The sequence below is a fragment of the Harmonia axyridis genome, chromosome 7, assembly GCF_914767665.1.
Source record: "Harmonia axyridis chromosome 7, icHarAxyr1.1, whole genome shotgun sequence".
Lineage (NCBI taxonomy): Eukaryota > Metazoa > Arthropoda > Insecta > Coleoptera > Coccinellidae > Harmonia > Harmonia axyridis.
The window spans coordinates 6,131,317-6,147,741 of record NC_059507.1 but is presented as its reverse complement, the minus strand read 5'-3'; the positions used below and the strand labels follow the sequence as shown (position 1 = coordinate 6,147,741).

The window sequence follows — 16,425 nt, the reverse complement described above, 5'->3', positions numbered from 1 at the left end:
CTTTATTTCGTCTGTAATCTCGTCTGTTTCGTTTTCAAATGGCCACCCTGTATAAATTGGACAAGTATTCACCAAGTGGTCAATGGCACATAGTGGGCTTTCAATAGAATGCCATTTGAAGAGCATACTATTGCAAAGACTAGTCCTAATTCGATTCAAAATACACCAAATTTTTCTAGGAAGATTGAAACCTAAAACTTTCTCTGAAGGATCAACGATTAGACTTTTGTTGAAAGCATTACAAGAACTCCAATCCGAACGCCAAATCTTGTAACTTTCATTAGATTGAAGGAAGATATTAATCCATAAAGGTTTGCGTGACTTTAATCTAGCACTTCTAGTATCTGAGAGGTAAGATAACGGGTGTTTTTTTTCGAGGTATATAACTTTAAGTTGGCATTACTGTTCAAGATGGCGACCGATTTAACAGCTGTCAAGTGATTTATTCTCAGTTTGGTTTGGCAATTCATCATGAATAGACTCACGCCTGCATACTCAACGCTTGCATTTGCAAGCGTTCTTCAATGAAATTGCACTATTTAGTGCAATTTCATTTCGAAAATAAAGGTTCTATGCGGAATACGTATCGCGCACTAAATCCATTTTATTTTGTTTAGCGATGAAGCGCACTTCTGGTTGAATGGCTACGTCAACAAACAAAACTGCCGCATTTAGAGTGAAGCTAATCCTCAAGTGTATGTCGAAACACCGTTACATCCAGAAAAACTGACTGTTTGGTGCGCTTTATGGGCTGGTGGAATCATTGGTCCGTACTTCTTCAAAAACGATGATGGCCAGAACGTTACAGTCAATGGTGATCGGTATAGAGCCATGAGTACTAACCTTTTCATCCCTGAATTGAACAACCATGATGTCCAGGAGCTGTGGTTTCAACAAGACGGCGCAACATGTCACACAGCTCGTGCAAAATCGATTTATTGAAAGACACGTTTGGTGACCGCCTAATTTCACGTTTTGGACCTGTGAATTGGCCTCCAAGATCTTGTGATTTAACACCGCTAGACTACTTTCTGTGGGGCTATGTAAAGTCATTGGTCTATGCGGATAAGCCACAAACCCTTGACCATTTGGAAGACAACATTCGCCGTGTTATTGCCGATATACGGCCACAAATGTTGGAAAAAATCATCGAAAATTGGACGTCCAGATTGGACTACTACTTAATTTTTTCCTAACGTTTTTTGACTAAGATCTATCTACGAATATGAGGCGGAAGTATATGTGATAGTACTGGTATCAATATAAAGGTGAAGATCTAATAGTTCCACTGATAATTTTCATAGAAACGTTAAGCTGTGCATCAATTTTATGAACATGGGCACTAAAAAAAACCAAGGCCAAAGCTGCCGTACGAAGAGTGCCGGCATCAGCACCACATAAAAACCAGCTAATTTTTGACAATCAGGGAAGCATAATCAACTTATTTTTATTCACATGCGTTTCAATTTGTATCCATATTTGATTCGATCAGATTTTGATACTCGTTCATCGAATTATAAATTAATTATTCATATTATTCTCGATTTCGACATACTAGATATAAATTTTTGGAAGCGATAATATTGCAGAGGCATCATAAAATTCATGCAAAATCAATTTGTTCTGTAAATAGATTTATTTTTAATGAAGTGGATATTGTGTGAGTTGGCAGCAAAAAACAAACGATAGTGTGAAATTTGGCGTTTTTTCTCTGCAGACTGAAATTTTTTCATTCAGTAAATAGATACGCATTTCTTTCAAAGTATATCATCGCATCTCGAAGATATAATAAAGATAGTGAAAATACGTCCGCTGCCAAAAGAAAGATAGCACGCGTACAATTTATATATTGATATTTTTGCGTTTGTTTGCCGTTGGAGCTCCCCCTTACCGCTAAATTACGATGTCGGGGATTCCCCGCGGCACCCTGGTCTCGACTGGACCATATATCAGCCCGAACACCGCACCTGGCAAAGTCCAATAGTCGCTTCAGACATCTTGGATTCATTAGAAATATCACTCCTGTTCCATGGGCCTGCACTTGACTAACGTCCCCTTGTATTGTCAGGGGTTTTGGGCTACAAATTGTGGGGATACATATCTTGCAGGATTGTCGTTGGCTAGGGTGTTATTGATACCGATCGTCGATCTTTCGAATAAGGAGAGTGAAGGTTGAAAATGCTATACGTTATTTCTTGTATCTACACTGTGTCCGTAAAGTATGAAAAAAATTCATTTTTAGCTAAACAGACCATTTTAAGAAATAATCCTCAAACACGTCGATTTTTTATTTTGATTTTCCCGATTTTAAAATAATAATCTAATATACAGGGTGAATTACTTTTGAGTAATGACGTCTCCGTCATTTTTTTTTTAATGGAACACCCCCATTTTGTCTCAATTTTCCGATTACTCTAGATGAGCTGATTCCAAAAATGTATCACATGTTGATTCCAATTGGTACAGGGTGGACAAAAATACAATAGTTTTGTGTGTGCTCCTAAAGTCACGCGTAACATTCTTTATTAGTCAAATTAACAATATTATCAAAAATACTTATTGTCTAGCAGCAATTGGTTTGAATGTTACACCCTGTAGTTTGTTACATTTTTAGATTAATAAAAATGAGCTGTTCCCAAAAATGATTGGTACTTGTGGTCTAGCAGACAGAATTTTAAAGAAATTTTTTCTTATTTTATACATTTTTATTAATCTAAAAATGTAACAAACTACAGGGTGTTACATTCAAACCAATTGCCGCTAGACAATGAATATTTTCGATAATATTGTTAATTTAACCAATGAAGAATGTTACGCGTTACTTTATGAGCACACACAAAACTATTGTATTTTTGTCCACCCTGTACCAATTGGAATAAGCATATGATACATTTTTGGAATCAGCTCAGCTAGAGTAATCGGAAAATTGAGACAAATTGGGGGAGTTCCATTTAAAAAAGATGACGGTGACGTCATTCGGCTTTGAATTGCTTCTGCATCCGCCGTATTCGCCAGATCTGACCCCCAGCGACTTTTTCCTGTTCTCAGACCTCGAAAAAAATGCCCGCTGGAAAGAATTAATCGCCAAAACTGAGGACTATTTCGAAGCGATAGACAAATCGTACTACAAAAATGGTATAGAAAAGTTGGAAGATCGCTCTAATCGCTGTATCGACCTCGAAGGCAACTTTATTGGAAAATAAAATCGAATTTCGCCAAAAAAAAATGTGTTTTACTATGGTCGACCAAGGGACTTTTCAATTGGCCTGTTATTAAGTCAAATTCTCTGGTTCGAATCAAAGAAAATACAGTATTTATATGAAGCGACAGAATAGGAATAATTCAAAGGCAACTGCGATATTACTATAATTTATAGAGACCCCGTATTATTATCTCTGTCCGAAGCAGGTGATACTAATATTAAGTAATTATTTCAATTAAACTCATAATCTCTGGAAATCCTCCTCCTCCATTTCTCCAATCCCTCGCATATTGATCGAGAAAAGTTGTAGTTAAATTTGAACGACTTCTGTATAAAACGGAACCTTCCGTGTACAACTATCCTTCCAAGTTACACGCTGGCTGCGATGTTTGAGGTGTAATTGATTCTGAAGTTTGCCAGCCGCAGCGCACGCCACTTTGTGCATTAAAAAAGTCGAAGAACTAAAAACGGCTTCTAATTAGTCACGTAATTCATTTTTTCGAATAACAACTATTCATTTCCACTTCGAGTGACATACTTTTATTTCTTTCTGAAAAAATGTATATGAATGCTGAAGATAACAGGCCAATTGAAAAGTCCTCGGTCTACCAAAATAAAACACATTTTTTAGGCAAAATTCGATTTTGTTATTCAACATAGTTGCCTTCGAGGGCGATACAGCGATTATATCGATCTTCCAACTTTTCAATACCATTTTTGTAGTACGATTTGTCTTTCGCTTCAAAATAGGCCTCAGTTTCGGCGATTACTTCTTCATTGGTGCTGAATTTCTTTCCAGCGAGCATTCTTTTGAGGTCTGAGAACAGGAAAAAGTCGAGGGGGCCAGATCTACGGTGGATGTAGAATCAATTCGAAGCTCAATTCATGCAATGTTGCCATTGTTTTCATTGATTTGTGACACGGCGCATTGTGTTGATGAAATAGCACCTTTTTTTCTTTGAATCGGGTCGTTCTTTAACGATTTCATCCTTTAAACGATCCAATAACGCTATATAATAATCGCTGTTGATGGTATGGCCCTTTGGGAGGTAATCAATGAATATTTAACCTTGCGCATCCCAGATCACTGATGCCATAACCATGCCAGCTGACTGTTGTGTTTGTCATCGCTTTGGATTCGGTTCATCATGTGCAGTCCATTCAGCTGACTATCAATTAGACTCCGGAATGAAATGATGGAGCCATGTTTCATCTATTGTCACGTATCGACGCAAACATTCAGGTTTATTGCACTTGCACAGCTTCAAACACTGTTCAGAATCGTTAAGACGTTGTTGCTTCAGATCGATTGTGAGCTCGCACAGCACCCATTTTGCACGCAGCTTTCTCATGGACAAATATTCGTGAATGATATGATCTACACGTTCAGATGATATCTTCACAATATCTGCTTTCTCGATCAACTTCACTTTACGGCCATTCAAAATTATTTTGTGAACTTTTTTGATTTTTTCGTCGGTGACAGCTTCTTTTGAGAATTCACTGCGTTTGCCGTCTTCGGCATACTTCGTGTGACTTTGTATATAAGTAAAAATGCTCATTTCATCAATCCCCAACAGACATCATTAGTCTATGCGAATCATAAGAAAGGTAATTAAGAAGTGATAGATGTGCTTAGCTGCAGTCAGTTATGACATCGGTTTCAGGACGGAACGTGGACTATTTTAGCCAATAGAAACAACCAAATTGACTCATCCTGGTTCAAGAGACGATCCGCTTAATACCATCCAAAAGTATAATACTATTGGCCAATAAATTCTAGACACCCAAATGAATCATTGAAAACATGGACAATCTTTGTATTAAAGAAATATTCAGGTTTCCTCCATGTGACTTTGCATATACTATACCTCCTAAAAAACCGCCTACCAGAACCGCCAATGTAACCAAAACATGAATTTCGATCGTCGTTTAAGTTCAGATGGAGCCATCAACTACACATCTCAGAAACGTCGTTTTCTATCCCTTCGGTTTGTACCCGGGCTACGTTCCGGTCTTTCCACGCTCCCGCAAACCCGTTATTTGGTGCATGATATATTCGGCCAGACTTCCTGGAACACGGGTGTCCCGAATGAATACAGTCCGTGCGTTTGTCGTTAGCCAACATTCATAATGTCTCCTCTATCTTGGCTCCGAGAACCTAGAGCGAAATGTCTGTCGTAAATCATGTAAATCCGTTGGTATCAGGGAATCCACAACAATTTTGACGTTTCAGGAGGAACATAATATCGCATTGAGATGAGAAATGTTGGAGGTAAGAACAACGAGATGGAGACGTTTTATCTACACTGATATCGTCAAGCGGTGCGATTCGTTTGCTTGTTTGTTTGTTTGTGGTTTATAGGGCCATTGTGCATAATTATTACGAGACGGAATTATATGCAATATAAAACAAGTTTATTATGCATGCAAATGTATAAGAAATATGCATGAAAATTCTCGAAATATCCATGAAAATTCTCGAAATATCCATGAAAATTGCCAAAATATATATTTAAAAGGAACAGTTAGAAATATCCTTTTCCAAACAATTTCGTGGTGATTTTCGACAGACGAGCACCTCATTATAGTACAGCACTTGGAAAAATCCTGAACACTATACTAAATCAATTGATCATCACCTCGAAATTTACTCCCCTGAACTCTGCTTTTTCCAGTTTTATACCTGGGTTACAAACATGAAATCATATTGTACACCATGAATTTCTTCTTCCTTTTCTTATTCTCTAAGTGGTATGCCTGCGCAATGGTATCATGGTACCTGCACACTAATAAAGGTAGGGGAAAGATATTCTCTATTGTATCTTTCTGAGAACAGGTATATTTATATGAGGTATCTAATTGTTTTTTGTCGCCACAGCCTCGATTATCTTGGAAACTGAAAAAAACTGAAAGCACCTTGTGAACTATTAGGTGAAGTAAGAAGAAATCTATTATTTTTCCAATAGATGGCTTCACTTATCTGTATCTTGCGTTGTATAAGTCCGATCGGGTTCCACTAAATGATGTTAGAAAGATGAGATTTCGTACTACAAAAACTTTGCTGACAGTTTTGTGATCAGTTGACTCAGTTTAATCAGAGCACGCCTCAAAGATGGACACTAGCACAGAGAAAATATGCTGTAATTTACAGTTTTTCTTCGATGAAGGCGAAAGTGCGAACGAGAAGCTGAAAATGTTAAAAGTGTTTTTGGTCATGATAATGCCTCTGATACTTGTGTAATAAATAACTATTTCGACACGTATATAGATATTTTGCGTTATCTGTAACCATAATCACGGAGACAACATATAAAATTAATATAAACGTGAAAATTCCCGAAGCAGTCTCATTAGTTTCGAATCCATATAGTTTTAACGTTGTATCATCCTAGCTGCTAGTTCCTAGTTCTTGTTAATTCTGGGTCGTGATAAATCAAAGTAAATTCTATTCTAGATTTTTTCTACCGTATTAATGCTTTTGTTTTGATTTATCTGGAGCCCTACTAACGAGCACCCATTCTCATCTCCCTAAGGCCTCATTATACAAACTTTCTGCTTTCAAGAATTAAAATAATTGCAATATCCCCCATTTCGAATAGGCTCACCCGTAGAAAGGATTGTAACGTACTCTCTGTTTACCAGAAAAAGTCAACCATGTTCATTTTTCATGTTTGATGTGCACTTAATACACCGAAAGGTTTTTTTTCCGCATCATGTGATTTTACGTTTTGTGAATTATTCTCTATCCAGCATTCTCCCAAATAGGCGGCCATTATAATTTGTGAATGCATGCGTAGTTTCCGTGTAAATTTCAGAAACAATAGGGCTCTGTTGTAACTTCTACCCAAAGAAGCAGACAACTATAATAAAGCTGTTAGTAGGGTAAAAATAGGGATATAAATAATAGGTTTGTGATGATAGGGACTGTAGGGAGACTTCAGAGATATTTCACTTCAAAAACCTCTCATTGGAAAACATTATTTAGAATTATAATTCCAAGCTTTTTGGAAGTATTGACTGCGTTATCATAAACATAGTAGATTATTATCGATAGAAAATGAGGATTTTTTGAGCGCTCAATCATTAATGCGCAAATTGCATTCCTAGGTATACTTATACAAGTTCTTCTTAAATTGCAGGTAAAGGGGAAAATGATATATACTTTCGAATAATTTCAGGAAAAAAAGTCCTTTACACATGGGTTTGCTTATATTATTTTTGAAAGGAAAAAATACAGTTGAAGCAAAATTTTGGCTTGATGAAGCGTTTTCGGGGTCTGCAGCAGAAAAATCAACCATCATTGATTGGTATGCTAAGTTCAAGTGGTGAAATGAGCACCGAAGATAACGAACGCAGTATTGGAGCAGTGTTTGAAGCTGTTTAATTGCAATAAACCTGAATTTTTGCGTCGATATATGACAATGGATGAAACATGGCTCCATCATTTCGCCCCGGAGTCCAATCGATAGTCAGCTGAGTGGACTTCATACGATGAACCGAATCCAAAGCGAGGAAAAACACAACAGTCAGTTGGCAGGATTATGGCATCAGTATTCTGGGATGCGCAAGGTATGATAATCATTGATTACCTCCAAAAGGGCCAGTCCATCAACAGGGATTATTATAAAGCGTTATTGGGTCGTTTAAAGGATGAAATCGTAAAAAAAGTCCCATTTGAAGAAAAAAGGTGCTGTTTCATCAAGACATTGCGCTGTGTCAGAAAACAATGGAAACAATGGCAAAATTGCATGAATTGGGCTTCGAATTGCTTCTGCATCCACCGTATTCGCCAGGTCTGACCACATGTTCTCAGACCACAAGAAAAAACTCGCTGGAAAGAAATTTAGCGCCAATAAAGAAGTAATCGCCGAAACTGAGGCCTATTTCTAAGCGAAAGACTTCAAAAATGATATCGAAAAGTTGGAAGATCGCTATAATCGCTGTATCGACCTCGAAGGCAACTATGTTGAATAAAAAAATCGAATTTTGCCAAAAAAAATGTGTTTAAATGGTAGACCGGGGACTTTTCAATTGGCCTTTTAAATTGGAATATCATTGCCTAATAAAAGTTGCATATTCAATGAAGAAATAGTGCTATGACATAAAAATTTAGAAAAAAACGAACTTCAACATCCTGTGTCTTGAAATCAAAGCGTCTGCGAGCCTATGTTCATAGGACATTTTTCCTTGAAATTATTTGAGGATTCTCTCATTTTCGATTCAGGAATACATTGTACTGATTTGATATTTTCTATGGATTCTAAATAATGCAGATTTTTTCACGTTGTTTGTGTAGGACTTTTGGATTGTCGATAGGATTATTTAATGTCTGAGCAATGTGTTGCAAGTAAGATGATAAACTAAAGAAAATCGCCACGATAAAATAATTGTCTTTTTAGAGATCAGCACCCGAGCTCCGCTACGGCTGAAAGCTACATAGCATCCAGTAATATGCAGCTGGTTCCCATCTCTCCCGAAAGTTCAAACGTACCGAATCGCCGTTCGCAGGACGAATTCGGTTAGCAGGTGGAGAACCATTCCACTAATTTCACTCCAGAACAGCGCTACCAACTCTGCCGAGGCGTCTGATCGGCCGAGGCGTCGCAGCAACAACAAAAGCCGCCGCCAATTCGGGATTGGGAAACGAAGGAAACTGTCTATTATTCTGCGGCTTTCCGGCGATTGAACGACAGAATTTGTCAGGGTCTGTTTGCGAATTTCGTCGATAACAATAGCTCAGGGGTTGCAACGCCGCCACCGTCGAAACGAAAAATCCGAATTTATGTGCTGTGTTTCCGCATTCAACAAGTCCTGCGGGTCGACGCCGGGATTTCATTGTTCACTGGCTAATATGTAAGTAGTTGCGAGGTGACAGTTAATTTTCGGCGATGGCTTTGCTGTTCTTTCCGCCTGAATATCCTTCGGGTTCGGGGGAACAACGGCACGCATCTTTACAGGCGCTGGGTCTTATTCTAGGGGGGTAGCAATGTGAGTATTGTTCGGTCTCTCGTTAGAAAGTTGCTACCAAAAACAGAAAAAGCTTTTTGATCACTTTTGGAATGAAAATATAGATTGAAGAACGCACTGATGGGAATCTAGGAGCTTTCAAACGTTCGATCAGTCATTGACAAATTGCGTCTGTGGAAATCACAGAACTCCAGATAGGTTTACCTAGGGTTGCAATTTCAATTCAATTCAATTCAATTTATTGTACCAAATTCAGTACAGGAATTTTGTAAAGAGGGGGGGGGTTGTAATGGAAGTATTCAAGGAATTTCGTTCAAAATTTGCTACCGAAAATAAAGACTTTTTTTATCACTTTTGGGATGAAACTTTAAAATGACGGAAGCGCTTACGTGAAGTTAGAACGTTCGCTCATTCATGAACCAACAGCGCCTGTGAAGACCACAAGATTTTATACAGGATATTCCTGAACTGCAGGTACAAACGAAATTGACAAATTCCTCAGACAATTTCAAGAAAAAAGGCCTTCAAACATGGGCCCACAATAGCATTGTTTTCGAAATAGAGGGTGTTAAGATTTGTTTTTTTCTCATAGCTTATTTACTTCATCGAATATTCGACTCAAATCAATCAATCCAATCAAATTTTGAACTAATGGAAGATTATAAATGCCCTCTGAACTTGTATCATTAATAATTCGTATGGAAAACGTTCCATTTGATCTTAAAACAACTAAGTATTCTTACCAATAAGGATTACCATCTGATTGTGTAACGGCCTGTTTACACACTTCTGTGCTGTGGTCTCCAAGATCATAATTGACACACCAATGAACAAGCACTCAAATGCCTCTGGAGAGAGAATTTTTTTTACAAATTTTGCTTATGTCAAAAGTAGAATGATAGCCTACCAATATATATTATCTATAACAAAAGTGCAGAAGCTATTGATATTCTTCCAAGAATTCAAAATCCAAAAACGAACCAAGATGTGGCGAGTTTTTGAATGAACGAGTGTTAGAATGAACCTTTTTTACGAGTATTAGGTATACATTATTTTCTCAGATCCACTGAATTTTTATTGAAATCAGTGAAATATTTCCATGATTATTGTAAAGTGATTCTTCAATTGAAAAATATTGGTTGGTTGTTTTCCGTAGCACAAGTTTGACTTATGGATAAATCCGTGACAGGATAGTTAGGTTAGAGTACCAACATAAAATAATGAAATATAACCGTGAAATCTGTGGGATATTTCTGCACGATTTTGTTCAACAATGAATGACGGAATAATCGTATTCGCCACAGAATTTGAGAAAAACACTTTAAACTCACTGACGTTCGTAACAAGTTATGCAACTCATTTCGATGAATCTGAATGGACCGCTGATTAAAACTTAAAACTGCAAGCTGCCTCCGCGGGATATACACATAAATTCGCGCGAATTAATAAGAAATTTAATGAAATATCGCGGCTGAATTTTGGCGAAATAAGATTATTTACGTTTAGTTGTTGGTACAAGTGGAAGTCGGCTCCGGCGTCGAGACTTGGAGCGGCAACTTGGCCGGGATTTATGGAGAGGCTTGTAAAGTGAGTTTCGCGCCATAAATCGCTATTTTGCGCCCGGGGCTGGGACGTTAATGAGACATTATTTTTGAAACAACTCTCGCATTAATCACGCATGAGGCTTGTTGCGGATTCCACTCGGACGTGACAATGATTTTTCCGAGTTCTGGAGCACCTTGGATCCTATCCGGAAAAACTGGTTTTTCGAACTCGTGCTGCGACGTTGTTGGTTGCACGTGGTTGGTCGGGTTTTTGGGGAAAAAGTTCTGTCTTGTAAATCTGCGGGTGATTTAGGGAAAGAGGGTGGTAACAAAAAGAAAAAAATTTGAAAATTTCCAACTGTGAGTTATTACTTTCGTCTTTTATCGCAGAATATTTCACTAAAGTGAAATCTGAAGATTTGGGCACTCGTTATTTCATTCATTATTCCTAAATTGGAGGTACGATTGAAAATGACAGATTCCTAGGCTTCGTTTTCGAGATATAGAGTGTTACAGTTCGATTTTTCAAGTTTTTTACCCATAATAGCTCTCCTTCACAAGATATTCAACTCAAATTTGGCATGGATGTTCCAATTTGAAGTTCACATATATGTAGGCTTGGTTAATCGATCGTCTAGAGGCATGATTCGATTACCTGGCCTTTCCACTTCTTCTCCGTGACTTTGTTTGGTTTAAGTAATAATTAAACTCTTTTGAATTATAAACATCTATTCACATATAGCCACATTTACAGTACAAACACAGTTTATACGATACTGAATTTCGTATTCAACTCGAGTCGTCTTCGATATTTCACGTCTTTGTCTTATTACGAGTTTCGGTTGTCTCGTCTTTGATTTGTTCACGACTCGTCTTGATCTAGTCCGCGAACCGTCTTTTCGACTGACATCTTAAGTTTCAACCGAAAGAACTTACTCTTACTTCGACTTAGACCGAACTTTAAGTTTACTCGTCTTCGACTTAACTTGAACTTGAACTCTCTACTCTGGCTGGAACTTACTCTGTCTCGATTATCGACTTCCTTTCTTTCGGCTTGAACACACCCTTAGGGAAAGTACCATCCCCTAGTCAAATAAGAGTTTTGCCGTACCGCCCACAAAGCTCTTCGCGGATTCCTGGAAATCGAATATTCTCGAAGGACTAGAGCCTGATACACAGATGTGAAACATCTGGTACAACTGTCTTATTCTCGAACTTTTCCAACCCCCCAATAAATCTCTACAAGATTTACAACTCCATGACATATCTTCGACACCTCGAAGAATTACACATCCTTTTTACATTATATGTACAATAACAATTCGTTCCCTGTAAATTCGTTGAAACTGTCATGCCCTCGACACTTGAAGAAACTAATAAGTTTTCAAGCATCCTGTTGACCATCTCAATTATTTACAGGGAACAATAACTGGATTCTACATTTATGCTTATTTTGAATGCCAATCTACAAAGTGATATTTCTTCTGGAACAGTTTGGAACTTCATTCCTCCAGAACTTTATTTTGGTGGACCACTGATAATTTTGAAAAATGTGAAAGGAAACTTTAGTCGAGTACTAAATCTTTTGGTGTCCAATTTCGAGTAAAAAATTCAAACAATTCTTTAGTAATTGTAAGGAGAGTCCAATTATCATAAAGATCCAGTAAGTAAGCTGTGAGGAATTAATTAATTGTAAATTTTGGTACTTATTTACCGATCTGTATAGAAGATTAATAAAGATTCGATAAACTGGTCCTATTTTTCAATATTCTTCTTGAATTTTCTATGTCTCTGGTGAAGCGATCATTGCATCTAGTTTGAAATTCACATTATTCATACAATATAGATATTATCCATTCATTGGGTCACATCGGTTGTCACTCATATATTTTTTCCCTTTTATTATATTCCTCTTACATTTTTTATGATTCTGATGGACCAATTGGCACTCAATTTCGCCGGACGATACTTGGAATTTTTTTTATGTATACCTTCAAGCAAAGTGTCAATCCAATAGGATCTGTTGTGATAGATAATTTACCGAAATTATTAAAATAATATTGGAGAACAAATACCGATTTGTTTTTCAATATTACTGTAATATTTACAATGATTCTGACCTTGCGATCGGCTTGCATTTTTGCGCAAAGCTTGACATTGTTATTTTGAATCGATACCACAAAACTCAACTTCTTCGGTTTATTAGTTACGGAAATATTGTGCAATTTTATTTCGATGTTTTTCTTAAATTTTCTATGGTTCTGATTGAGTGATCAACATTATATTCTGTATTAAGCTTAAAATTCTAAAATTGAATTGAGGAAAAAATATCCGATATTTTTGTAACAACTGAATGTTTATGCCAAATTTTAGGAGGATTTTATTATTAGGATCTCTCATCTACATGTAGTACATTGATATACTACCATACAGGGTGTTCCACCATAGCCGCGCCGCTGACGCTCTTTTATGGTTAAGCGCTGAAATTTTCGAATTATTTCTGACACACTAATATTAGGCTCTATTAAAGCCATATCCTCAAATTGTTTGAAAAAACACAGCGTGTACAACAAAAGTGTAAACGACCAAACATTCATTTTTTCTTATGGAACACCCTGGTTTTTATTGAATTTTTAGATTCAGATTGAATAAACCCAAGTTTGTTCAGTTTCATATTATGAAAGCTTGCCGTTTTTAAATTATTTCAATTTCTCACGAATCCGTGAATCCATGAAATCCTGATAACTTCGAAATTCATTTGAATGGTATATTGAAAGTGAATATTAGGAAAATTAGGAGAATTTTAATAATCACTAAGAACTGTACTGTGTGATACAATTCATCAATGTATTATTAAACGTTAATATCAGGCCTATTCTGAATAGCACACTCTGTATATTTGATTTTTTCATTAAGGAGTGAATTTAATTATCTTCGAACAACTGCCTACTAGATGAGAAAATAAAATATAGGGTATTCCATTAGGACTGAGCCTTATAGTTTGAATAAGCCATAAATGAATCATCTCATTTTGAAAACCTTGTAGAGTTCTCAAAGATTATCTGAAACTCAGTACCAACTAGCAATCAATTCATATATAAACTGCATAGCTACCTTGCAGAATCAGAACCTAACGGAAAAAATAATTTTTGAAAATTTACTGTAGGTTTATATATTCCTCAAAGTTTGAGTTCAAATAATTTTCAATTTGTAGTATAGATAGATTTTCCTCTCTATATTTCGAGATAGCTTGAATCCCTTAACAATGCCACAGTAAAAAAACATGTACCTCGAAAGTGACCCCAGTAATTTAATGATGAATAATCTACAATATTATAACGCGCCTCTGACGTGTCATGGGTCAACTCCAGAACAAGCAATTTCCCAACAGAAAGAACGAATACCTAAAAACACATTCCCATGTGGGACTCACTTTGACATTTTGGCCTGTGGACCCTTGCGTCCAACTTTTTTTTTCTTCAGAAGCCGTCGAGGGAGCAGGACTGGTGGGGTAGAAGAGTACGTGTTTTTCACCAGTGGACTGCTGTTGGTATATACTTTGAGCCCTGCCGCCGCCGTTCAGGAACATGTCCCCGCCTGCAGGCATACTAAAAACTTCACGAAGGGGCGGACGCGTTCTCTTCTCAGCAAGCACCACAATATCCGAGAGCGTTCGTTCGAAAGTCCGCGTCGGACTGAAGGAAAATCCACGTGAGAAATGCCGACGTAGACGAGAGGCACATGCGCTTGAAATTCCTAGATTTCCTTCGATCTACAACCCCCCCTTGGTTGCATTGGCTAATTGGTTTCGTCCCCCCTGAATTAAATATAAACAATCATCTGATCTAGAGACTTATCCCTGTTGCATAAAAGAACATCGCAATACTCAGGATTGAATTGGATGCTTCGTTTAGAGAGAATGATAGTCGTTAGCGACATGAAATAAGGGAATCAAAATAAAATGAATCAGATATACGGTTCTATATAAATACAAGATTTATCGAGATTGTAATGGTAAAAATATTGAGTGGCATGAATGGTAAGCATGTATTGCAAATCGGAGACAATTGGTTGGAGGAGAAACATATGGACGACTCCCATTATGACATAAGAACGTCTTAACGTTCTTGGTGTTTTTTGTACGTGCATCTTTTTTGTCTTGAAACTTACTACAAAATTCGATTTTCAAAATGAAATCTAATATTAAAAAACACATTATAATAACATAAGGTCAATTAAATATTTCATATAGAGCATTGTTATTTCAATTGTGAATGTTGATTTGCATATCCATTTCACAGAAGAGTAAGAGAAAAGATCTATAACTTTCTTTCGAGATGGCTATCTCTGTAAATCTTACTTAAAGGAACTTTCACTGATACTCTAGTGATGTTTCAAAATCAAGTAGACATGAATCTCCCGTTTTGTCTCAAAGTTTAACAGGTATAAGTGGACACACCAAGGTTTCTAGGCATCTTAGTTACTCATGAAGTCAATATTATACATATAATTTGTCCGAAATGAATATGATTCTCAAGCAATTGAAAGCGGAAGACAAGTTGACAAATAATCTTTTCATATAAAGGACGTCTTTCAAACATAAAAAAAACAAAAATTTATTATTGAAAAAATTAAACCGAAAGATATGAATAAAAACCTTGAGAGTGAAAAAATGGAGTTTTTCATCAGGAACCATAGGATTTTTAAGTGACACGGTATGGGCCAATTGGAAAGTCCCCAGTTTACCATAGTACAATACATTTTTTTGGCAAAATTTTATTATCCAACATAGTTGTGTTCGAGGGCGATACAGCGATTATAGCGACCTTCCAACTTTTCGATACCATTTTTGTAGTACGATTTGTCTTTAGCTTCAAAATAGGCCTCAGTTTCGGCGATTTCTTCTTCATTGGCGCTAAATTTCTTTCCAGCGAGCATTCTTTTGACGTCTGAGAACAGGAAAAAGTCGCTGGGGGCAAGATCTGGTGAATACGGTGGATGCAAAAGCATTTCGAAGCCCAATTCACGCAATTTTGCAATTGTTTTCATTAATTTGTGAGACGGCGCATTGTCTTGATGGAACAACACCTTTTTTTTCAAATGGGGCCGTTTTTCAATGATTTTATCCTTTAAACGACCCAATAACCCTATATAATAATCGCTATTGATGATCTACCCCTTTTGGAGGTAATCAATGAATATTATATCTTGCGCATCCCAAAATACTAATGCCATAACCTTGCCTGCTGACTTTTATGTTTTTCCTCGCTTTCGATTCGGTTCATCGTGTGCAGTCCACTCAGCTGACTGTCGATTGGACTTCTAAGTGAAATGAGGGAGCCATGTGCACCCCGTAATCAAAGATTCAGCTTCAACTGTATTTTGTCCGTTCAAAAAGCAATATTTTATCAGCACACGAAATTTTTTCCACATTTTTTCGAATAACAAAAGTAGCGACACTCACAACGCAATATCTCACAAACTAATGGTGGGACTGCTGTCAAATTTTGACACGTATCGTTTGTAGGTTGGTACTAACTGAGACTCATATAGATTTAATATTTGCACCGCCATCAGACCGGGGACTCTTCAATTGGCCTAATAGGTTAGGTTAGGTCATATTATGTAATTTGTCGAAAATAAATGTGATTCTCAAGGAATCCAAAGCTAGAGACGAGTCAAAAAATAGACTCCGGCCTCAAAAGGCCG

The 16,425-nt window shown here is 37.1% G+C and overlaps 1 protein-coding gene across 1 annotated transcript in view; it reads right to left on the bottom strand.

Annotated features, from left to right (window-relative positions):
• Nucleotides 1–14,423, bottom strand: part of LOC123684073 (gamma-sarcoglycan) — a 153,356-nt gene extending 138,933 nt beyond the window's left edge. The window contains exon 1 of the mRNA XM_045623181.1: nt 14,150–14,423. Within this exon, the coding sequence (XP_045479137.1) occupies nt 14,150–14,323 (174 nt within the window). The 5' untranslated portion in view covers nt 14,324–14,423. The remainder of the gene's footprint in view (nt 1–14,149) is intronic.
• Between the last annotated feature and the right edge of the window lie 2,002 nt (nt 14,424–16,425).